This window comes from Anguilla anguilla, chromosome 18 (genome assembly GCF_013347855.1).
Source record: "Anguilla anguilla isolate fAngAng1 chromosome 18, fAngAng1.pri, whole genome shotgun sequence".
NCBI lineage: Eukaryota > Metazoa > Chordata > Actinopteri > Anguilliformes > Anguillidae > Anguilla > Anguilla anguilla.
Window position 1 is genome coordinate 5195852 of NC_049218.1, and position 24815 is coordinate 5220666.

Genomic DNA, 24815 nt, shown 5'->3' on the forward strand with positions numbered 1-24815 from the left:
CGTCCCACCGCAGGACCGGCACGCTGGATGCCGACAGAAAAGTCCAGCGAGAGCGGGTTTTATTGCCAGTGTACAATGTCCAGGCGGTCGCCATGGGAGAACACAACCGCAATCCAATATTTTCAAACGGAGGCTGCCGGGAACTGACAAGGGATCGGGGCTGAGTCGGTGAGCCGGGACAGGGACGGGCGGGCGGGCGGGCGGGCGGGCGGGCGGGCGGGCGGGCGGGGAGGAAACGGAGCGAGGAAGAGGCACACTCCGAAAACGCGCAGGGGCCCCCTGCTCTCTTCTCCCTGGGCTGCTCTGGAACCTTTGAGGGCATCGCCAGACAGCTCCGGCTGAGAGGCTGTCATTAAGATAACGGAGCTACTGTTGCTCTCAGCACCTCCCAACAACCCCCCCCCAACCCCCCCACCCCCCCACCCCCCCACCACCCCCCAGCCAGTGTGTTTACTTGCCCCTCTCTCACTGCAGCACACACAGCGCAATAAATAGCCACCAGGTTCTCTCAGTGCTCGGAGCCGCTATCTAATCGCGGCTTAATTTAACACTGTGGCAACAAGTTATCCGACAAAGTACTTAGTGACAGAAAACAACTCTCTCTGGTCAACCGGGGGGCTCTGAAGGAGCAGAGCCTGGGGCAGATCCCTGGGGGGAGAGTGTTTTGCGGGAGTGGGTGCGGAGAGCGGGGACAAACGGATCTCCTTGTGATCCACTTTGAGGAGGCGAACCCACCCCCCCCTCCAACTCGACTCCTGCACCAAAATAACCTGACGGGGGGGGGGAGGCTGCCTGCCCAGCGCACGCAGAGTGGGGACCTGGACGAGCTTCAAGAGCAGAGAAAACCCAGCCACCGACCGATCGGACCAAGGGGAACATCCCGCTCCTCTCTTTTCCCCTCGAAAACTCCTTTCCAAAAAAGAAAAAAAACGGTAAGAAGAAAATTTCCAACTGCCAGGCGAGGTGCCATTCTAAGACTTTTAGAAATGTAATTGAAAAAACTAAAAAAAAAAAAAAAAAAAAACGAATGCAATTTTTTGGAATGTGTCTTTACAAATTGGTTCCGAATTCTGCCGGGACCCGCGAGGGGACGGTTCGGGGTGCTAATATTTACGGCACTGTTCTAATGCGGGCGTCGAATGCTTCCAGATCGCGGTGATACATTTACAAACGCGGCAGCCCAGTTAATCGCGTGACTTGGAAGACTTGGAAGAATTGTGTGACTTCTTTTTTATCTGAATGTTTTTTAACAGCTTTATTTCAATATGTACTTTAATATATTACTAATCTCAAGGCTTATTTGTATTTGTCCATGCAGGGAAATTGTAGCTAATTTCCTACTTCCACCGACTTGCTCAGCGCAGTAATGTACAGCAGGGGACACACAGTCATGATCTGAAGCTACAGGCTAACCGATAACTGCTGTCGATATAGCAAAAAGGATGAGTTGAGTGCCTGGTAAATCGGACTAATAAAAAAAATAATAAATAGCATCACATCCGAATAAGAAGGGTAACACACCGCGTGACACCCTGCCGCTGGACCTTGTAGGGAAGGCACCAGGATCAGCAAAGAGGAATGTACGGTACATTGTCTTCTGAAACAGGTGTGCGTGTCTGCGCGCGCGCGCGTGTGTGTGTGTGTGTGTGTGTGCGTAAGCTCGCGTGCAGCAATGTGTAAGCTAATTACACCCCCCCCCCCCCTCCGCCCCCTCTCCTGGGAGGGCCTCCATTTGCAACATCGCTAGCCTATTTTGATTTAATCTCCTTTAATAAATACGGGTCACTGGCATGCGATTCCCTGGCTGGGCAGGCCAAAGTTCTGGGACAGAGTCCCAGGGAAACTGCCGTACGGGGATCCCCAATTTAACACACGAACACAGCAATCTGCAGCGTCTTCAACGGCAGTGTGTGTGTGTGTGTGTGTGGGACTCCGGACATGAGACCAGGCGTTTTCAGACCACTATTTAATTTAGAAAATGTGTCTGTGCCTACAAACGAAGTCCCTTACTGTTACCAGACGTACGTGAACATCCATGGCCACTTCAGCCGGCAACTGACTTGAAGGCAACACTAAAGAAGAAAGTGACATTTTCAAAAAAAAATGTTACTGTACAAAATTTGTTCAAGTGTCTTGTCTGCAACTTAGCTTTTCACTGCAGTGAGACATTACAGTCACAATGGCCGATTTTAACCGCTAACATTCAGAATCAGAAAGGTTGCCTGCTTAAGCTGCTGTATTTAAAAAGCTCAAAGCAGGTGTTTGAGGAGATTGAAATCTAAAATGATGAATTAATGACAGGTTTTCTCTAAAAAAGGGTAAGAAAGGGCACTGATCCCCGCACACCCACGCAGAGCAGCACGGTCCTGATGCTGTGACTTAATTCGGGGACTCCACTTACGTGACTGCACCAATTACAGAGTGCTACTTTATGTTTTCTGACATGGAAAAGGAAGCTTGACTCTTATAATTATGACTCTATAATAACAAAAAAATTTTTTTTAGCAGTTTAATCCCTGGGGCTTTTTGTATTTCAATAACCAAGGAAAGGGCTCCATATGCTTTGTGGAATTCATAAGAAAGGCAGTGAGATGTTCTGAAGTGGCATTACTAACCCGGCTAAGGTTCAACCCGGCTGAGACGCAGGGCTGGCTTTGCGGACAGGTCAAGCTCAGTCCTGGACTGAACTGACTTTCGTATGCAGAATCTCCATTCAAAATTGAATTTAGTCTAGGACTAGGCTTAATCTGTATCTGTGAAACTTCTTTTTTAATGATGGTCTTGGAGGCGCAGTGTTTATTATGATTACATCATATGGTGGGTGTAATCAAGACTGGCTATATATCCAACATCAGGCACCACCACCCCATGGATGAGAATGCTGTATAGCCTAGAACATAGAATAGAACAAATTAATTCAGAACCCACTTCCAGAACTGAGCTGTTTCCAGATCGGGGGCTCAAAGTTCCAGAGGGGAACATGAAATTTGTACCAGTTCACAAAATATCCAAGGACAGCTATGAAACGTATCATAAGACGTCAGAAGGATGAGAGCTTGAAATTGAAAATCTGATGTAGCTACTGTAACGTCACCACAAACGGACATATTTTATTATTTACAGGCCGTTTTCAAATGGAAATAGACTTATTGTTGATGTCTCCAGGAGCGTTCACTGAATTTCCTTTCTGATCTTTGAACTGGGAGAGTAACAGTACTTTTTGTCTTGCAATAAACATTCACGTTTTGCTTTGTTAAAGAAATGATAACTGAAACACTATTTTGCATTTTCGTGGGGTTTAGGAGGATTCTCACTTTGTATGGGGTTGATACCAACCATATATTAAATTGAAAATTTTGTAATAAGGATGCATTAACACATTCATCTTGGTCCAATACGGTGGATTGACCTGCATGTAATGCAGAGGGCGATAAGCATTGCTGGTGAGGCGGCAGGATGGTTCACAGTAGCTTAATGTTGCTCTTGATGTAGCAACACGATTAAAGCGTGGACGTTCCAACAGAAACCCACCTTATCCATGTTGCTCCTCGCGCTTACAATCAGTATCGGCCCTGTTTCCATAGCAACAGCAGCCACTGTGGACACATTCTGCGTTCAGCCTCTCTGTGGACGGTTGTGTCCTTCGTGGGTTTGGTGGAGCGAGAGGCCTTTTCGGGTGTTTACTGTTGTCCTAAGAGAGGTGAGCCACGCGCACAAAAAGCGCCGCGTGTTGCTTTTGATCAGTGCCTTCGTCGCGTAGGCTTTTAACATAATGAACAAATGCAAACGAATAATTAACATTAAGATTAGCCTGGTATTTCACAGACAAGTGGAAGATGCTTTCTATCAGAGTTTTGAATCATTTCAATCCACCCCCTTTCGGTGTAATGAAAAAAAGAATCCCATGAACCCATCAAATTGACACGTTCTGTCACGAGAAGACAGTAGCAAATCATGCAGGTGGGTTTAACCGTTAGCCGTGTGGCAACTATGGAAAGAGAAACGTAGCGAAACACATGGCACACAGTGTTTTATAATTATTTTTACGAGGTGCGGTTTAGTGCCCTTACAATTAGCATTATTTTTACTCAGTCGTGCTCTTCACACAAGTCGATTTCACTGGAGATAGCCAACTTGCGCTGCGCCGTCAGTGATGTTACCCTGAAATGCCAAGCGCGTGTGTACGAGCCGCGCGGCTATTTTCTCCACCGCTATGACAATAAACCGTTCCTGCGATAACAACAACCCTGAACCGCAAAACAACTCTATAAACGCACTTGGTTCAGGCCCAGAGAAAAAAACAGCCGTCCAGTCGGGACCAAAAGCTGAAAACGGGTCTGGAACCACACTGCCAATTCCTCCTTGCGTTGTCTCTGAAACTTTGTAGCCATAGCATCCGGGTATGTACTGTAGGCTATATGGGACGATTTGAATCCGTCATAAAATATGAAGACCATTATGCAAAACAAGGCTTTTTTTTTGGTAAACCAGTTGCTATATATTTAATATATTTGTTGAACTCTATTCGATGACGTAGCGTAGCAATTAGATGTTTTCATTAAAGTAGTACATTTCTAAAACTGGAGCAATCACAACAGATGGCTATTATCCCCAAATCTTTTTGTTTCGCGCACTGTCCTCCCACCTTCCGCCCCTGCTCTCTCGTGTACGCAATTATCAAAATTGCACTGAATTTTAGTATTGTGTTTATTTGAACTGAGGGGACCAGTACCTTTATTATCCAATAAGCGTATGAAAGGAGGAACTCTTGCACAAAACAGCACATTGGACATGATAATTACTGTGTTACTGGGTTTCTGTTTGTGGAAACAACAGTAAGACCATGCCGAAAGGCAATCACGACCAAAACCTAAAATTGCGTAGATGGTTAAATAAAACAGTAGACTACCATTATTCAGGCATGAACACAAAACCAACTGTCAACATTTACATACTTACATGGGTGTGATTAGTCATTAATTAGAATTAAGTGTTAAAATCTCTACAGAGTAGCTTTACAAAATGAACAAGGGCTATACATCCCCAAAGTCTGGAGTAAATATTTAGATTTGAAAAAAAAAGAAGAAAAAAACAGCCATTATTTGAAAGTGCTGTCAAATACATTTCCCATTTGGAGCTGAACAAAGGGTCCAATTCAGAAGTAAACATTTCATCTGCCATCTAATCCTACTGTGTGTAACACGGAAAATAGGATTTTATTTACACACTTGTCCTTGTTCTAGTGGCAGCTTGCTGGATCTTGTTAGAAGTGCGAGTCTATTCAAAGGCAGACAAGAACAGATGGCAACCCTAGCCTTAAAGTACTGCAGCTACAGGGATTGATGGGTTTCAATTGATAGCTATTATCACAGATGAACTCATGAACCCTTACATCCAGAATATTGGGGGAAAACCCTAGAAAATCTGCCCTGTTGTGGTTCTCCAGAAACATGGTTGCTTCATCTGTGTGTCTATCAACTTGTGCTTTCAAGCACTGCTTAAATCCACACACACACACACACACACGCGCGCATGTACACACACGTACACACACACACACACACACACACTTCCTTTGCGGTTAGACATGTAGATGCCTGTAAAACCATGCAGCCCTGATATTGTTCAGATAATCTCCTGAAAAATTAGCCCTTTCTTATGAAAGACTACAACCGCCTACAGACAAACGTGTAGGCAGAACCACCTCCAACCTGAGGATTCTTATCTGTCGCTACAGCAACAGCCTCACATATCACAGCCATGTGCGTAAGGTTCCGGAACACACGCACGAAAGCAAAAGAGTAGGTGTGCGGGATACCAGTTACTCAATAAGGAATCACATTCTCTCCGAAAAACATATTTTGACAAAAAAAAAAATAAAAAATAGGAAAACAACGCTTCCTTAGTTTTCAGGGTGTCTTTTTTAAGAGCTTGGCAGAGAAAGGCTGGGGGAAGGGGGGGGTGGTGGGGGGGGAAGGGGATAGTAATAATGGGAGACTGTCTCTTTAAGAGCGGCTCCTTTCCAGGTTGTGGCTGTGGAGTAGGGAGGCGGATCCATGCCCGTCCCTGTTCTGCCTCTGTTGCTTCAACAGGCTCTATATCAACAAAAACCCTCTGCTGCCAGCTTGCAAGCTCGTGAGCCCCGTGTGCATCTTAAATTTTTTTTTTTTTGCGTGTGCATTCAGACAGCGGGGTGCGCACGTGTGCGCGTGTTTTGCACGTGTAAGCAAGCGCGCGCGACTGTACACACTCCTTCTGGCGCTCACCTGAGGACATCCTTCCCTTCCATCTGGCTCCAGCCAACTTCCATCTCAGGTGTGTACGTGTGTGTGTGTGCGCGAGTGTGAGAGAGTGTGCTGTGTGTGTGTTTCCGTGTGCCAGGTATTTTCACACTCCTGTGCCGTCTGTAAGAATAACAGGTTCGCGCCAGAGGACCCTTTCTGGGGCTCTCATGCTTCGCGTCTGATTTCTGCCAGTTGTGGAGAACTGCGGTGCATACTGTTGGCTAGGCTTTCCGTCCTGTGTGGGTTATTCAAAACCATCAGAAACAGCTTCCCTGGATGTTAAGAGATGTTCTTGTCACATTTTGTTGTTACATTTAGCAACGCGTAGGCGGCTGGCTACCGTACTGTCCCGTTCCTCAACGTTGCCGTTTTAAAATTCCAACTCAGTCTGTTCTTTAGATTTTTTGGATTGGGTGACTGTGACCAGTTACAATGCTAATGATGCTAAATGTTTTCTTTTTTTAAATTACCTGACCTTTTATTTGGTTAATTAATTTGAAAGTGTGTCACATTTCAGTGTCTACTAATGCAATATTGGAACTGCTCGTTCCTCTTTGGTCTGCCAGATATATAGAGCTTTCAGCTAGTTTGTACTGTGGAAATTCTTAAAAAAATTTTTTTTTTTTTTTTGACAAGTTACAGTTTCATTCTATCAATAGCATGTGGAAAAAGTGGTCCACTACTCTGTGTGATCTTCCTGATAATTCACACGTGCATACAGACCCCATGTTCATGAGCCTCAATGCTTTTGTCAGACTCATTTTGGCCGAAGGGTTAATTCATTTAAAGGACCAACTAACTGCTCAACAACTTTTTTTTTATTTATTTATTTTTTTTTTAGAACAGTGTTTTAACAGACAAAAAAAAAAGAAAAAAAAAAGAGTGCTGATGTTTCTCGGCAGGAAAAGAAGCGCCTGCCTCCCGCGCTGTGACTGTAAAAAAATGCGCTTCCAAGAATAATCACAGCAGCCCCCGGCTCGCACCTCTGCTATTTCCTGACGGCTGCAGCAATCTCAGTCATTTACAGTTGTCTCTTAGCGTAGCTTGTTCTTCTGCCTAGCTGGGCCTGGCAGAGGTTAGATCAGAATAGCGTTCACTGTGTGAACTAAACTGTTCTGTGTTCTTGGCTAGAAATAGCTGTACAAAATAAGCACTGTACCTTATCGAACCTGTGTTGTTTTGCAGTTGTTCCAATGACCATGAAATGCACTTTTTGTACCTCGCTTTGGATAAAAGTGTCTGCCAAATAAATGTAATGTCTCTGGGAACCGACGTAAAAAGGCCCTTCGGGAACGCAAATGCAACAGGGGGGGGTTCTGCGCTAACTCTGGGGGGTGTTTTGTTTCTGAGCCGATGACTGGAGCCTCATCGCCAAAAAAATGTAATGTCTGCTTTTGAAATGCGTCACTCCGGTGTAACTCCACGTGCCCACAGAACTTGCACCCTCCCTCCCGCCCAGCCAGCTTCTTTAGGCTGGGTAACAGGGGATGGCATTTTTAGTAGTCCATCCCATATAAAAGATATCTTCAAAGAATGCTGGGGTTGTGGGCACTGTTCCTATACCATCTTCCCCCTCCTCTTTGGCTTCAGTTAAAACACAAAACAACAAACACGTTCAGTCCCATTAAAAAGACAGATGGCTAAAAATAGGAAATTGGACCATGTGGCGAGTACATACTTTGATACTTGCATGCTAACTGCTTATTTGTTCCATAGTTTGTTTCACGGTCAGGATGGACGCACCATGTGACTCCCTGCAGTCGCCCACGTCTGAGCAGGTCATGTTTCCTGACCCTCGGATTTAGGTGTTGCTTTTATAAAATATCAAATTACAGAAAACCCCCCTCCCCCCCTAAAATAGTTGTTATGAAAGTAGCTATATGAAAATGATATTGTGGCTACTTGGGGAGGGGGCAGGTGCTGCGGATTCTTTATTTGAGGCGGGGAGGGGGCAGTAATTGACATAGCTCCCAAGGGGATGCCCGGGACAATAGGCCCGTAGCTATTTAACATGGCATGGGAGAAAGCCGCCTATTACGGAATTAAGGTTTGGCTCTCGGGTTGCACATTCAAAGCGTTGTCCGAGTTCGTTCTCATTAGCAGATCCGGGGGGGGCGCTCAATTAGGCCCCGACGGGGCCCGGACCGACTGTAGTCCCGCGACCGAGTTCTAACGGCAAAATCCACAGTCCAGGAACGCCGAGCGACGATTACCGGGAAGGGTATAAAAACACCTGCTGGTGGGGGGTGGGGTGGGGGGGTGGATTGAAATACACACCCCACCCCACCGGAGGAGAAACCATCTATCCCCTCTGTTGCTCTTCCCTGCCAACTTTTTTTAAAAAAAAGGTCAACCATCCCATCCGCCAAAGGGTCGATGAAAGCACCTATGCCTGGATTATCGCCCCTGTTCTTCTGCCGTCGTGCCACGCTAATCTGGCGTAGAGCGCCACCACATCACTTCGCCCCCCACCTGTTCTCCCTGACGGGGCCCTCTGTGCTAAAAACTGGGGGGGAGGTGGGGGGCTGTGGTTGCATTTTCGCACCTAATGCAAATGCACACCTGCGCACTGAGATGATGAGACATGAGGAAACATCTCAGTGCCCCCCCCCTCCCCCCCACCATGGGACCAGTCACGGTTTGCCTTTAAAAAAATATATATTCTAAAAAAAGGAAGTATCGACCAAATCAATAAAAACAGACGACGGTGTGTACACACCATGGCAACGGAGGGAAAGAAGAAAATAAAACGGGCTTGTTGCGAGTGTCCAGAATTAAAAATTTACACAGATGGTTTAATTATTAAAGCGAGTGTCCGTTCCCCCCCGTCCAGCGATTGGGTTTCCCCTCCGTTTGATCTCTTGGAGGCTTGGATGAGGCGCGTGGCCCGTGTCAAGGAACTCTGGTGACATACAGCACGCCGCCCGTCCAGCGAGTTCCCGAGAGAGGAGGAGGGCTGAGACACCCGAGTAAATTTAGCCCTCAGCAGGCCCCCCCCCCCTCATCTCTCCCGAACCTTCATCATCTCAACAGCTTGCTTTTGCTCGCTGGGGCTGAGTCACCCATTTTTGGAGACACCATCTACTAGGCGTCCACCTGACACGTCTCTTCCCTGGCCAGTTTTTTTTACTGTGACAAGTTCATTTATGAGAGCCTCTATTGCAGTCTTCTGTTTGTCCCTGAAGCTGGAACACACACAGAATGCAAATTTGACTCAGGTTCGTCTTGACTCAGGTTCATCCACTGGTCTCGATGGCCACCAAGGGCAGGGTAGACAAGGGTAGCGATGCTCACATTCTGATGATCAAATTCTCAAAGCAGAATTGCAGAATTTTTTGTACTGTTGAAAAAAATGGGGAAAATCAAGTGTGGTGACAGCATTTTGGGGTGGAGGGGGTATAAATAAAAAAAAACACAGACTGTAACGAAAACGGCCCCTTGGCGTGAAAGGCACTCGACACACTGTGAAACCGGGTGAAATCCCCTTTTTTTAGTTACAGTGAGCCGCCCCACGACCTTCAGATTACAACAGCTCCTCCCATGACCTTCACCCAATCTCTAAGCCAGAGTCAGCCCTTTAAACCTCTTTATCCACTGTGCTCGCTACTACCGGGAGCACAGGATCATAGGATTTGAGGGCTAAGGCTCAAATACCTACGTTGTCATGTTTTTATTTATTGTTTTTTTTTAATTTTTTTTTTAAACTTAACATAGCTTTGGAGGTGGCCGACGGCTTGACCTCAGGAGGTACTGACGAGATGTTTCTCTGGTCCCGTTTCAGATCCCATGCCCACAGCCATGCCTCGCAGATTCACCCTCGGCCTTCTGGTCTGGAGCTGCGGCCTGCTCGTCCAGAACTGCGCAGGGCAAGGTAAGGGTCACGGGTCGAACACGGGCGCGCGACCAGAAACCTGGGCGGCATGTGGCAGCTGAACAACTTGCCAACCGTGGCTCAAGGTGTCCCGCTAGGTCACGCACGGTGGGGAGTACCGTCACCAGAAAAGGCAGGGATCTAGGCGGTGGTTACGTTCCCCAAACTTAACGTGCAGTAGCGACGCCACTAGCCAATCAGGCCCCCCGGCAAATCTGTGCACTCCAGCTGCGCACACCATCCTTGCCAATACCTGCTCGGGTCAGCCAGTGAACCAAATCAGGAGCCACCTCCACACATTTGAGGACACTGTAGCCACAGGATGGACCTACGCTCATTTTCCTTTTGGTACATTCCATCTCCGTTAGGTAAAGAAAATGTTAAAAAATAAAAATAAAAAATAAAAACTAGTTTGCTGAGGCAAACTCTCTAGAACGTGGAACTGCTACATAGAGTGTACCTGCTATTAATGTGTGCTGGCACATTCCAGTGGAAACATCTGCGACAGACATACAGACTTATGTACCGAATGTAGTTCCAGCATGAACAGAACACCATTATAAATCTGTGCAAGCCGGTGAAAGCATGACAACTATCACATTTTGCTCTAACGTATACCAAAAAATCTCCAAGTCAAAAAGCTTTCCATGTGAGAAGAAGCTGAGGGATTGTGGAGACATAACTTGCTACAGAGAATACTGTCTTTTGCTGACCCTTATTTTTTTTTGTTGCCTGAAATAACCTCATTTAGAACAGCTAAATTCCTGGCGAGTTAAAGAATGAGATAAGATACTGGCAGGAGGTACGTGTCTTTGAGGCAGCAGAAGCAGAAACAGGCCCTGTTAAGAAACTGCAAAGGGGAGAAAGTCTGTAATCCCCATCAAGAACATGACCAGCAGACCTCAGAGCCAGGGATAAGGCGTCACATTTGTGCTTGACTGTCCTGGCTAAATATTTTTCTAATGGCACAAGCAGCTGAGTGGACGCTGAGATTGAATGATCCTTAACTTCGTAGGGGATCCAATTTCAGTTCCGTCATCAGACACTCTTCAACTCCCCCCCCCCCCCCCCCCCCTTCCCCAAACCCTGAATGCCCTGGCTCCTCCCGGGCCTCAACCCTGGATGGAGACACGCGTCTACAGGCACACACACGCGCGTCCAGGCGCACGCACACACACACGTACGGGCACACACACACACGCGTCCAGGCCCACGCACACACATGCGTACGGGCACACACACACACGCGTACGGGCACACACACACACACGCGTACAGGCACACACACACACTCGCGTCCGGGCGCGTGGGCTGGCTGCAGGCTCACGGAAACCCAAGCCTGCGTTTATAAGCAGCACCGGGGTGCTGGCAGAGGGTCGTGAGGGTGGCGGGATGGGGTTTCACGGATCGGACCGGGGCAATAAAATTAGACCCCGTTGGGTTTTAACACGAAAATACTTTCTGCCCAGGTCTTTTCTCTCTCTGATGGAAGGGGGATGCGTGTCCCAAGATGCAGGGCTCAGGACTAGAGAGTCCCCCGAAAACCCAAATAACCGGGGACTTGACCCAGGTGCCAAGTGGGTCGGAGTCTAAAATTAATTGTTTCTCAGGTACGGGTCAGGCCCACTACCATTATCGCAGGTCTTGGTGAAATGAAATTGCAGTTAATGTACCCAAGAGGACCCAGGAATAGCTGTCCACTTCCTGTTTTATTTCGCAGAAGACAACTAGTGATCACATTCCACCCCGTCGTTTTGGTGGGACTGAGCTGCACGTCATCTTCATTAGAAGGGTGCATCTAGTACTTGTCAATCAATGAAACACAATTCTGCAAACTGCCGACGCATCTAAATTCACACAAACCTCATTAGAGAGATTAAGAAAGTCTTAAATGTGACGAAGAGGGAACCTTTCTTTCGCAAAATTGACGGATAATTGCGTGAGGGAGAGCCCAGAGATCAAACGCCAGGAGGTAATTCATCGGAGTGCTTTTGTGGTCACCGCTGGATGACTAACAGTGGGGTCATCCTCATTTAAGGACAGGGAAAAGGACCCACTGCTGAGTAATGAGACTTTGATGCCATATCAATTCAAACCCCCCCCCCCTCCCTTCCCTGGGAAGTGTTCATTTTCCCCCAGATATAAAATGTACCTTTTCAAGATTCTGCCGTGTTCCGCAAATCCAGTTTTCCTATCTACATAATACAATTCCCATCAACAATTTTACCAACAACCCTTAGACCTCATGAGCAAAGAATTATGGGAGCTGGAGGCTAGGGGCATACAAAAATGGTCGCCGACACCCTCTTTAAAGATGCACTCGTCCTATGGGGGCGATGCACACTGAATACCTTACTCTGGAAGGCTGTCTCTTGGGCTATTAGTGAGCCCTCAAGCTCCCATCACGTGGCCTTCGCTCAACTTGTAAACAGTCCCTCCTCTTCTCAGACATAAAAAGCAATAACCGTGAATAAATAAACAGAAATAATCTACGCAAGCATGAAGATGGCCTCCCACCTATTCCAAGCTCCCTCTGCATCTGTAGCTGACAACAGCAGCTATATTTACTCAGGCGGGTACGCTGTGAATCCTCTGAACCGGGGCCGGCCCAGGGCAAGGCCTAGCTGGAGGTCGATTCCACCGGTGGAGTTTTCGACCTTATCAGAGGTGCCGCTGGAATGGTGGTACGGCAAACAGGCGGCTGGGTGGGCCATTATCCCAAACCCACAGGGAGCAGGAAGGAGTTGACAGTCGAGGCTCCTTGTTAGCTTGTCTGCACCTGGGTTCGTGCTTGCTGGCCACTGATTCGCTCCCCGGAGCTGTCACTCAGCACTTCAGCCCCTGGTCACCAGGGAGGGCGGGTCCTAGTGTTCCGGAATGTTAATCCTGGTGTGACCACGTTGGTCACAGGGGGGGTACGTTTATACCCCAGTTGAATGGGTAACCGTATAGCAGTGTAAAACTGAAAAATCCCTCCTATGTACAATGGATAGCTTTCGTGAAAGGGAAATCAACAGCGGCATCAAACAGTGCTCAATACTACGATCTTTGAACAACTGATGTATGAAACGGATTTACACTGATTTACACACTTCCCTGCACTGCATCAATATATATATTGAGATAACAGCACCCCAGAAATTACAATAGTCACTGAGTGTAACCACGAATGCATCAAATCAGTCCTTGCTCATATTTGCTCGACAGAGCACTGCGACTGAAGTTAATACTCAATCCCAAATTTGGAGACGCACGTGCGAAGATCTGAAGGAGAGCGATCACACAGCCATTCTCCCCTGGGACGATGGCCACTCCCGTAGCCGAGGCGTGGACGGCACCACCAGACTTCACAAGAAGAAGAGAAGACGCTGGCTGGAATTTTTCGAGACAAACGGGGGGCAAGATTAAATTACTGGACGGTTTGGAGTGAGACCAGGCCGTGGAATGTGACACAACCTCAGGAGATGCTTGTAATGAATGCCTTCGGAGTGGAGCGCAGCGCGGCTGAGCTGAGCCGAACCGAGCCGAGCCGAGCCGAGCCGAGCCGAGCCGAGCCGAGCTTAGACGCGGACTTTAATAACCTTTTGCCGGGGGGGAGATTTAGAAATAAACAGGCTTCTGAGAGGCCTGCCCTGAAGGGACGGTGCTGACAGCAAGAATTCGATCTACATTTATCGCCTGTAAAAAACCATCACACAGATAAACCTCCAGGATATAGTGCGCGCATGGAAAACAGCACTTCTAGGATGGTGATGTTGATTGACTGCACTGTTCTAGCAAACACTCCTTAAATCAAGCCACACTCACACATGCACATACGCACACACACAAGCACAACACACACAACCACACAGACAAACACACACACCCACCGCACACAAACAACAACTAGTACTTCAGCTTTTTTTTTGCAGCTCAACAATGTAAGTTCTGTTCATTTAAGTTTCATTTTTCTTTCACAGTTTTTAAAGCCTCTTGAACATGCGCTGGTACTGTTTTATCTCTCTCCTGTTTAGAATACATCAGCTAATCCCAGGATTTCCCAGCTGTCTGTATTTAAGAGATTATACTTTTATTTTTTTGTTTTCCAAACTGTTCTCAGATAACAGTTATGGCATCTCAGCTGTTCTCTGGAATACAAAGGAGCCTCAGCATTTATTCTTCAAGCTCCACTGTTCCCACAAACACGCACGCTTGCTGTAGCCAGTATTAATGACACATTCCTGCCATTCTGCTTCAAATGAATTGCTATTATTCCCACACTAAATCCAGAATAACAGTTACAGCATCTACAAATTCCTTGAAAAAAATAATTAATATCGCACCAAAAATCAGAAGTACTCACGAGAAGACCCTAAACTTAAACAATAACTCCCAAGAGTGAGTACAGCTCACAACAGTACAGCTTTCTGAGAATTATATTGTTTTGCAACATGCTCACGCACGTTCTCTAGTGCCAAGCCCAACAAAAAAAAAGGATCCTGGGTTCATCCTGCCGGTGTAGGAATTACTCAATGTCAAAGCGGCTCAGTCTTAAAGAGTCAGTTTTCACGGTGCGATGCAGGGGCGACTCCTGTAAAGGGCCGAGACGGGAAGGAATTATGAATTCCAGAAATGCTGAAGCAAAACTCGTACGGGTGGCGACATGACCGCGGCGCATTCCTGGCCTCCCTCCGCGCACGTGCCCCGCGTGTCTGCCGTCACCACCGCGCACGCACTGGCCAGACGCCCACGCCGACCGCAGCGCGTGAACTCGCAGTTCCGTCAGCAAAGGGTGAACTGGCTAACACGGCTGCATTCTTCATTAGAGGAAAAAAAAATGTTAACGAGCCTTAACGAGATATTAACTGTGACAGAACGGCAAAAAAGGGTCCAGTAAATTATGATACTTGTACAACAGGTCGATTCACGGGGGAGATATAAGAGCAATCACAATGTGACAGGCAAGGAAGATAACCTTTAATATCTATAACCACAAATAACTCTCCACACGCTGAAGAGTCAAGCAGAAGCGCTTACTGAGCCATGGCTATATTTATGAGTATCATATTTAGATATTTCAAACAACTGCCTCACAAACTGACAAACACCATTCATCGTATCATTGACAGCTACATAACTGGCATCGATTGAGGCCGATTCCATAAGTCAATGAAGCTACGTGTCAAATATGAGTGAGCCCATCGATTTATTTCCATGGCTGTGGAAATCCAAAGCAAAAAAAAAATCAATGGTAATCTGATGTTTGCATCTTTACACGGAGCCCTGCCGGAATTCATCCCCCAATAGCATGCTTCACCATGTTTGTAAAAAACAAACTAGCCAGACAGTGGCTACAGAACAGCTTGGTCCTCAGACTTCAGTACATGTTAACAAGCATTTAAACTGTATAATTTAGTTCTTTGGTGTAAATCCCTGGAAAAACACACCAAATATAACTATTTTATTTTGTTGTCTCATCGGAGCATTTGGAATACTGAAAGCCTTCAAAAAGTTGCAAACTACTTTTTTTTGAAGGTTTTGAGTCGCGATCCAAGGAACACATTATGAATGCAACAGACGGTCACAACTTCAAATGTGTTCTGCAAAGCATAAAATTGAAGAAGTCTAATCTACTGTTCAACAAAAGCGTGAAATTGGTTATCTGGTAACAAACAGAGAAGCAAACGACAACTTGAGTGGCTCTTTATACACGTGATAAATATGAAAGCGCAAAGGGGAATCGGGCCTTTTGTTTGTACTACAGTGGGACCGTGTCAAAAACTGCCTCCAGTTTGCCGGCTAACTCAACTGGAGAACGAACAGTGTGGCTTACCTGAGCATGTGATTCACAGCACGAAGGAGAGGCTTCTTTTGATTTTGTGTTATATTTTTTTCCGACGTATGTTCTGTGTAAAATTTATAAACATGTATTTATTTAGCTGTACTCGACTGTGGGAAGAGGATCAGTTAAGAGCCATTTCTCATTTCTAAAGAAAAAGAAAAGCCACATATGCAGGCCCAAACGGTCTTCTGAAACACGACTAGCGGAAAAGGGATGAAGACATAAATCAATCGTGGATCTGTCGGTCTATCTCGATGATTAAAAGTTTCCCGATTTTCTTTCCAGAGGGAGAATGCCAGTGTAACCTGAGCCACGGGCGGTGTGACGAGAGCGGCGTGTGCAGGTAAACATGCCGTCACAAATTTATGCAAGGTTCTAGCCTGCCACAAAATTAGGAGGCAGTCCTATGTGCTTAAATTGTTTTTCTATATTTTTTTTTTTATCCAAAAGCCCATTAGAGTTTAAACTGACTGCTATGGTTTTAGGTTTTATATTAATTTTACAAAGATAGCATCACGGTAACGTACTTCATATTAAAGTCCTGGCCTGCCAAAACTGGCTATTAAAAAAATAGCACGCTACTGGCTTTTTCGCTTACATTAAGTCCTGAAATCATCCGAAATAAACTGGTAAATTCTACAAGTGACCCCTACCTGAAACATGCCCCTGTGTAATTGAGGCTTACCGTGACTTCTCCGGTGTGCGGGGCGTTTATCGGCCCAGTCAGTGCGTGGCGTCCATCTGGCGTTTGACGATTAACGGATGCGGATGTAAACCTCAATTCGTTGTGCAGTTGCCAGATGCGGGAAAAAATAGCAAAGGGTGATCTTTGGTCAAGAAGGCAGAGGACAAGCATTTTAACCAATCAATAAACCTATTGAACCTTAAAAATGCAGGAATGTAGCTTGACTTTGCTCCTGCATTTCAAGATTTCAGTACGACGCTGACATTTAAGTCTCAGTGCGCTTTGTGAGTTATTTAAACCTTGTCCTTAAGCAGAACTCCCCAAACATTTCCTCGCGATTACAGTCTGTTGTTCTTTAATTTATCACATGTATTCTGTAGCAGAACAAACAACTCTAAGCCAAGTTTAAATTGCTTTCTATTCGATACAAAATCTTTAGGCCTATTTGAATTTCAAAGTGGCTCTCCCTCTAGGCAGAACATGCATTCATAAACGAGTTTGTTTTTTAGCGAAATATTTGGGTTTCATTTTACACAGTAGGCTACAAATAAGAAACTACAGTGCGGTTCATAAATATTTGGACAATGACACAATTTTAGTTGTTTTGGCTCTACTCCCAACACATTGATTTAGAGTGAAACAGTGAATATGAGGTTAAAGTGCAGACTGTGAACTTAAATTTTACGGTATTTGCATCCATATCAAGTGAACCTTGTAGAATTTATGGCCATTTTAATGCATATTCCCCTCCATTTTAGGGGATCAAATGGGACAGTTGGCTGCTCAGCTGTTTCTTGGCCGGCTGCATGTCGTTGCATCATTAGCTAATGCACAAGAAAGCTAACTAAAGGTCTAAAGTTGATCCTACGTGTGGCATTTTCATTTGGAGTTACTTACTGTTGTCTCTCAACATGAGGACCAAAGAAATGTCAATGCCAGTAAAACAGGCCATCATGAGGCAGAAAAATCATATCACCATCCAAATCATCATCTGTGAAACATGGTGGAAGCAGTGTTATGGCTTGGGCATGTAAGGCTGCCACTGGAACTGGCTCACTTGTCTCTATTGATGATGTGACTGCAGACGGCAGCAGCAGGATGAATTATGAAATGTACAGAAGCATCTTATCTGCTCTAGTCCAACCAAATGCCGCAAAGGTCATTGACCTTGCCATAGGACAGTGACCCCAAACATACTGCTAAAGCAGCCAACTAGTTTTTTTTCAGGGCCCAAAAGCGGAATGTTTGTGGACAGGCCAAGTCAATCATCTGACCTGAATCCAAGTGAACATGCGATTCACTTGCTGAAGGGTAGAGTTAAGGCAAAAATCCTCCAAAAAAAACAGGAATTGAAGGTGGCTGCAGTACAGGCCTGGGAAAGCATTACCAGGAAAGATACCCTGCATCTCCTGATATCTAGACTTCAGACAGGACATTGAATGCAAAGGATTTACGACCTAGTAATAAATATGACCACTTTAATTGAGATTATGTTCATTTGTCCAATTACTTTTGGTCCCTCTAGAATGGGGAAACTACATAGAAAGGGGCTGCAACTGCTACGTGGTTCACCCAGTATCGATATAAATACTGAACTGAACTCACTCACTGTCCAGAACTGACATTGTGTAGACTGGTACATAAAGTAATGGTTTTTGTTATCAGAAAATATAAGCCCTCCTGTTCAATAACGTTCTTCCAGTTTCTCATTTTTACAAGCATTATTCTTGGTAAATATTCGAAGTTCATGTCTTGAAATCCGACCGAGTTTCTGCGCTGCGTTTATGGTTAGCGCCCTCGTGTGTCCAGTTCTGTCATTGCCAGAAAGCCAAACTCCGGGTGCAACTGGCAACAGTGCAATTTTACGAGCTACTTGCCGAAGCGCTAATAAAACGATAACCTAATTGCAGAAAAATGTATATGCCGTAAAAGTGACAGGTTGATGAGAATGTTAAAAAAAACAAAACATGTTGGTGTCTCAGGTGCGATCCAGGCTGGGAGGGACCCCAGTGCGATGACTGCGCGCGAATGCCAGGCTGCGTGCATGGCTCCTGCCACCAGCCCTGGCAGTGCACGTGCGAGAACGGTTGGGCTGGACGTTTCTGTGACAAAGGTGAGCCGGCCATTCCGAGCGTGTTGTGCCGAGTATATTCAGTTATTGTTGAAGCAATAACTGAATATATTTTCTGTCTGTACCTTCTGTTTTCAACAATATACAGCAGACAGATTCAAACAATTCCACCAGATACAAAAAAAATTGGGAACGATTTATCACAAAACATTTCAATCAAGTTAATTTTGGTAGCATTTGTGCAAATATTGTCACTCAACAGACACAAAAACTTGAAATTCATTGTGAATTTGAAATTGTATTATATGTGTGAGTGGTATACTATGGCACAAAAGTAGACTTAGTCCAGAGACTATAACTTTTTATTAAAACTTTGGGATACAGTTAATTAATTATAGCCTTCCGCTCAGGTGTGTGGCCTTTTGAAGTTTAAAATAAAAAATGAATTCTGGGTTTTTCCTGCCATTTTATTATATTCCAGTACTTTAACCTAAAGCGAAATATAAAAAAAGAAAAGAAATTACGTACGTAATATTCTTTCAATTTTTTAGTGTGAAATGATAAAAAAGTCATTATATTATCATAATGTTTCATTGTGCTGGAGGCATGTTATCTGCTAATAGGGCTGATGTTCGGCAGTAGAAAGACCCTGAACCCTCTTCCTGTTGTATAGAAATAATCTCTTTATGTCTCTTTATTTAGTTTCACTGCGACACAAATACGTGCGGGGCCACTTAACTATTGTATTCGTTTGCAAAAAAAAAGAAAAGAAAAAAGAAAAGAGCAGAATTCTGGTAGATTGGGAGGAATTATTTGACCTTGGTAGAATAGATCTCTTTTAATATCTGAGAGTGTAACAGCTCATCCTTCCCCCCTCCCCCCCCTCCCCCCCCCCAGATGTCTTGGTGTGCACCAATGAGCAGCCCTGTCAGAACGGAGCCACCTGCTTCACCAATGACAGCGGGGATTACTCCTGCTTCTGTCCGGAGGGCTTCCACGGCAGGAACTGTGAAATGAAGGCGGGGCCTTGCCAGAGGGCCAGGTCAGTGTTCCTCCCCTCGCCACGGCAACCAAACGCACCGCGTTACCGCAGAGCTCCTGTACGCACCGTGAAAATGTCTGGGGGGGGGGACCGCAGACCTTGTTTTTCGGTTTCTTGGGGCAATGATGGCGAACTGGTTTCGTGCATGTCCCGGCGGGTCACTGGTGCTGTGCCCCTTGGGCAAGACCCCATGGACAATACAAAAAGTAAGAAACGAGAATTCTCATAAAATCTGATCTTTTGCCGAGCAAGCACCATACGTAGAATATACGGTGCCTGTTTTGCAAAAAAACGGATCTAATGTTATGCAAACGCTGTGAGTATAAATCAAGTGAGGAACGCTTCAAATGCATTCCTAATACATATATATGACAAATGTGTTAATTAAACACTTTTTTTCCCCCAATAGAATTCATATGACAAAATACATTCATGCTTTGGGTTGATTTCTGTCTTCTGTCATATGTAGATTATCTAGGCACTGGTAGGATCCTTCGAAACATCCCGCTGGTTAAGATGCAACTCTGCTCCTATGCTGGTCTTCACTGCTTCGCTAAATTAGCCTACTATCTCACGCTGCATCTGTCAAATTCAAGACCCCGGCACTAGCCTAGCGCGCAGCCAAGAGCCGAGCTCCTTCCAGGCTTTCTTCGCCTACCACACTTTACACCCGCGTGAGCTCGCTGCTTAGCAAAAACAGGTGGTCATCGAGCGGCCAGGTCTGCCTTGCAGAGCAGACGCATCATAACCTCGCGCTCTCTCCTCGCTGCGCCCTCTAGTGGCGGAATGAGCTAGCTACCAGTCAACCGGTCAAACTCGCAGATTAATAATTAGCCTTCTGAAAATGACACTTGCTCGAGCCATTAGGAAGAATTTTCTCACACAGAGAGTAGTTAATGTGTGGAATGGCCTGCCCGGTCACGTAGCAGAGGCAGAAACTCTGGGGATTTTCAAGGCTAGGCTTGATACGGTGATAGATACTATCTAGTCTGTAGGTAATCAGAGCACTAATTTAGTTAGGAAGATGACGAGCATCGTTGGGCCGAACGGCCTGTTCTCGTCATTATATTATGTTATGTTATGTTATGTTAAGCCTTTGTTAACCTTGGATTCCCAGAACTTGGACGTGTACCGTGCCTTGCACTCAGAATCTGACCAATGCAGTCGCTAACTGAAATATGGCATGGCAGGACGCACGTAGGTAGCTAAGCCCTAAGATGAGTGCAGTGCTATGAGGAAAGGTAACAGTGACTTAATGGATCATTATTTGGCACTATGCCACGATGTACGCTAATGTGGTGCTTATGGATCATTATTTGGCACTATGTGAACAGTGGGGAAAGGTAATTTGCCTCATAGATCATTATCTGAGAGTATGCTTGTATTTATGGAGGTGTGTTGTTCTTAAGAATGAAAACTATGTCATGATAGTAAGCACAGGCTTTCAGCTTGGTGTACATTTCGTGTTTTACTGTCCGTCTCCTGCACCAATGTTTTTGTGTCTGCTGTGGTTGCATCTTTCCAAAATGAACTTGTAAATCAGCATGGATAAAAGCATTTGCCAAAAAAAACAAAACAAAACAACAACTATAAAGTATATCAGAACCGAAGAACTGCAGCAAAAAGCTCAAAAAAGGTGCCGAGATTCGAGGTATTATTTGTAATTCCAGGATTTACAAGTTTACAATTTCCAAGAAAAAAAAAATAGCATCAAATCACCATCTAAACCGCGTATCAGGGAATGAAGGATGAGTGTGAATAATTAATACTGCATTAAGGCTATTTGGACTCCTGCTGCTGCTGTTGAACAAAAAAAAAACACACAAAAAAACAGCCTTTGGCGGCTGACTGGCAGTGGTTCTGACATGGCGAGACAATCCCCCATCACACAGCGCAGCGATCGTGTAATTCGGGGGGGGGGGATATTATTACTTGCCCCGGCAAGTGCCCGGGCACACGTGCCGCAAGCAGCCTGCTCGGGGGGAGGGGGGGAGGGGGGGGGGGGGGGAGCAGGGGGGTCTCCCTGGGGGGGCCGCCATTGCGCACGCAGAAGACAGCGGTTTCCACGGAAACCTCGGGGCCACGGAATTGACACGTTACGAATAATCCTGAAAATCATGGCGCGCCTTCGCGCATGCTGATCAGGAGCCACCGCGTTGCCCCGTAGACTCGAGTCTCAGGCCGGATTTTAGAATGGGGCGGCAGTGTAGTATAATGGGTAAGGACTAAGGAGTAACCTAAAGGTCGCAGGTTCGATTCCCCGGTTAGGACTCTGTCATTTGTCTGAGCTGTCTGCATGTCTTTAGGAATAGTGGAGGGTTGAATCTAGGTGTAGTTGAGTCTAGTGCTAGTTTACTAATAACCGCACAGGAATCCCCAATTCCTCACACAGAGACTGCTCACCTCTGTTCTGTGTGCCGCTCACTGAGCTTCCTCCAGCATTCTGACGGCGCTCCCCCCCCCCAACCCCCGCACAGGAATCCCCAATTCCTCACATAGAGACTGCTCACCTCTGTTCTGTGTGCTGCTCACTGAGCTTCCTCCAGCATTCTGACGGCGCTCCCCGCGCTCCCCCCCCCCCCCCCCCCGTGTCCCGCAGGTCCCCCTGTAAGAACGGCGGCCTGTGCGAGGACGACGGCGGCTTCGCCCCGCGGCTGTCCTGCCGCTGCCTGGCGGGCTTCGTGGGGGCGCGCTGCGAGGCGGACGTGGACGACTGCCTGATGCGCCCGTGCGCCAACGGCGCCACCTGCGTGGACGGCGTCAACCGCTTCTCCTGCCTGTGCCCGGCGGGCTTCTCCGGCCGCTTCTGCACCGCCAACCAGGACGACTGCGCCAGCGCGCCCTGCCGGAACGGCGGCCGCTGCCTGGACCGCGTCGGCGCCTTCCGGTGCGTCTGCCCGCCGGGCTTCGCCGGGAGGGCCTGCGAGCGGTCGCCGCGGCAACCGGGCGCGGAGACACGCCCCCCCCCCACGCCCTGGGTCTCCCCCGGGTGGACGGGCGGAGGGGGGGGTGGAGGAGGCGGAGGAGGGGGCGGGGCCACGGCGGGTAACTCCTCCTCCTCCTCCTCCCAGCGGGTGACGTCGGGCGGCGGCGTCGGCGGCGACGAGCGGCTGCTGAAGATCTCGGTGAAGGAGGTGGTGACTCAGCGAGGGGCGGGGCTGACGGAGGAGCAGCTGGTCACGCTGCTGGTGCTGGGGGGCATGACCCTGGCCGTGGTGGCGCTGACGGCCGTCCTGGTCCTCCGGGGGCACTGGCAGGAGCGCTGCGGACACTGCGACCCCCACCGGGCCCGCCCCGCCCCCGACCCCGCCCCCGCCCCCAGCCCCGCCCAGCAGGAGTGCAAGATCAGCTTCCTGCACCAGCCCAGTCCCAAAGTGGAAAAAAAGAGGCTCAACACGCAGGTCATTTAGCCCCCCCCCCCCCTCATCCTGCTACCTGAAAGCCTGGTAGAGACTGGTTGGTGGACCTGCTGCTTGGGTGAAGGCCGCGCCCTACGCCTGCCCTCCCCCTCTCTCCGATTGGCCAAATGGCTCAGGGGGCGGGGGTCACTGGAGAGACTTTAAAAGGGCACTTCTTTGCTCTTGTAAAAGACGGGGGGAAATCAACAAACTGTCCTGGGACGGAAGAGCTGAGCTCTGCAAACGGAACTTATTTGGGAGAGAACGGCGGAGGCAGTGAAGTAAAATGTGAAAAAATGTAACAAACAATCAACAGAAGAATGTGCAAAGAACACGGAGGCACATTGCAATTCTGTGAAAAATGATTACTGTCGCTGTCCATCTTCAAATTAGTTGCCAGAGTTTTTTTTCTTCAATGCACTGCAGCCTCAGAAAGCCAAGATTGATAAAAATGACATTTTTTTACAGCCAAGAACAATTGCCTTTGACATTGAATATGACATTACCATATTCACAGAATATCCCAGAGTCCGTTATGTTCCATTATGTCTGAAATAAATAAAATACAGGAAATGTTCTGTTCAAATACACGCGTAAGAACGTGTTCTCATATACAGGGCAAAGCATATCCCAAAAGAATACTTCTAATATGTGTAATAATAGTGGGAGTGAGAAACAGATTTCTTGTCTTGTTCAGGTTGAAAAACATATTCAGAATATCTGAATATCTCCATCCATTTTCGGAAACGTATAGTCTGTGCTCTTATTTATTTTTGAACCATTTTCTGTACCATCAGTGATTTTTATACTTTTGTTAGAAGCGATTACTGTACTGTATGTACGGTCAGGTTTAGCTGACATAGCTGCACGATGCTGCAGTCGGATTTAAAGTGACTTTGCAGCACTGAAGGAGGATGAATGAGCACATCGTCCGTGTGCAAGTAGAGAATCCTGAAGAACAGCGTTGTAGGCGACAGTATTTCAAAGCTGTAAATGTAATTTATTCTTGTAATTTATTTTGTGAATCGTGTAAAAGCTGTACATGGTCTCTTTTTGGAATTTTTTTTTGTTGTTTTTTTTGTTCCTATTTTTGATACTGAACGTGTGCAATTAAAACTGTGAACCATTTCTTACGGGCGCAGTAGAGTACTGTGATTTTGACACAATTTTGCGGGGAGCTGGGGGTAAGGCTCTTTGTAAGGAATGCCTGGTATTGTCTAGGCGGGCCTGTCTGGTACTGCATCGGTGAATGTGTTTCAATATAGTTAACTGCTGATAGGAATACGCAGAAATATGTCCTAGTGCCAACAGGATGCCCCCTTTACAAAGAAACTGCTTTTTTACGGCTAAGATAGATCAATAAACACACTCACACACACACACAAACTCTCACACTCACGCTTATGAAAACAATGAGAAATGGCAGGAGGGCAGCACAGATTTGCTGGTCAGGCTTCTCCTACTGTTTAAACTGCGTGGGAATGTTTAGAAATGGCTGCCAAACATCCAGCCAAGATCTCACTCTCTGGCCCAGCCTGAAGGGCTCTGCGGATGAACACTCAACACTCACATCAACACTCAAAGCAGACCTGACCGCGGGGAGGCTTAGCCCAAAGACACAGCCAAAACAATCGCGGCGT

General features: G+C 46.7%; 1 protein-coding gene across 2 annotated transcripts; it reads left to right on the plus strand.

Moving 5' to 3' along the window:
* Window positions 1–853: 853 nt before the first annotated feature.
* Window positions 854–24308, plus strand: dlk2 (delta-like 2 homolog (Drosophila)). 2 transcript variants are annotated; one of them, XM_035401093.1, is made up of 6 exons: window positions 854–932; window positions 10066–10155; window positions 16265–16322; window positions 18647–18777; window positions 19633–19777; window positions 22377–24308. In XM_035401093.1, the coding sequence occupies exons 2-6, from the start codon at window positions 10071–10073 to the stop codon at window positions 23185–23187; spliced, it is 1230 nt and encodes a 409-aa protein (XP_035256984.1). In that variant the 5' UTR covers window positions 854–932; window positions 10066–10070; the 3' UTR covers window positions 23188–24308. The 2 variants fall into 2 exon arrangements, with proteins under 2 accessions (XP_035256984.1, XP_035256983.1); XM_035401092.1 differs by lacking the exon at window positions 854–932 and adding an exon at window positions 6024–6315.
* Window positions 24309–24815: the final 507 nt, after the last annotated feature.

What these genes read in the sequence shown, in the direction of transcription:
- dlk2 (XM_035401092.1), top strand. Translation starts at nt 6,057, where the DNA reads ATGCCCGTCCCTGTTCTGCCTCTGTTGCTTCAACAGGCTCTATATCAA. An exon ending in CCAGAACTGCGCAGGGCAAG is followed by an intron (nt 10,156 to 16,264) that starts GTAAGGGTCACG and finishes TTTTCTTTCCAG; the next exon opens with AGGGAGAATGCCAGTGTAAC. An exon ending in TGGACGTTTCTGTGACAAAG is followed by an intron (nt 18,778 to 19,632) that starts GTGAGCCGGCCA and finishes CCCCCCCCCCAG; the next exon opens with ATGTCTTGGTGTGCACCAAT.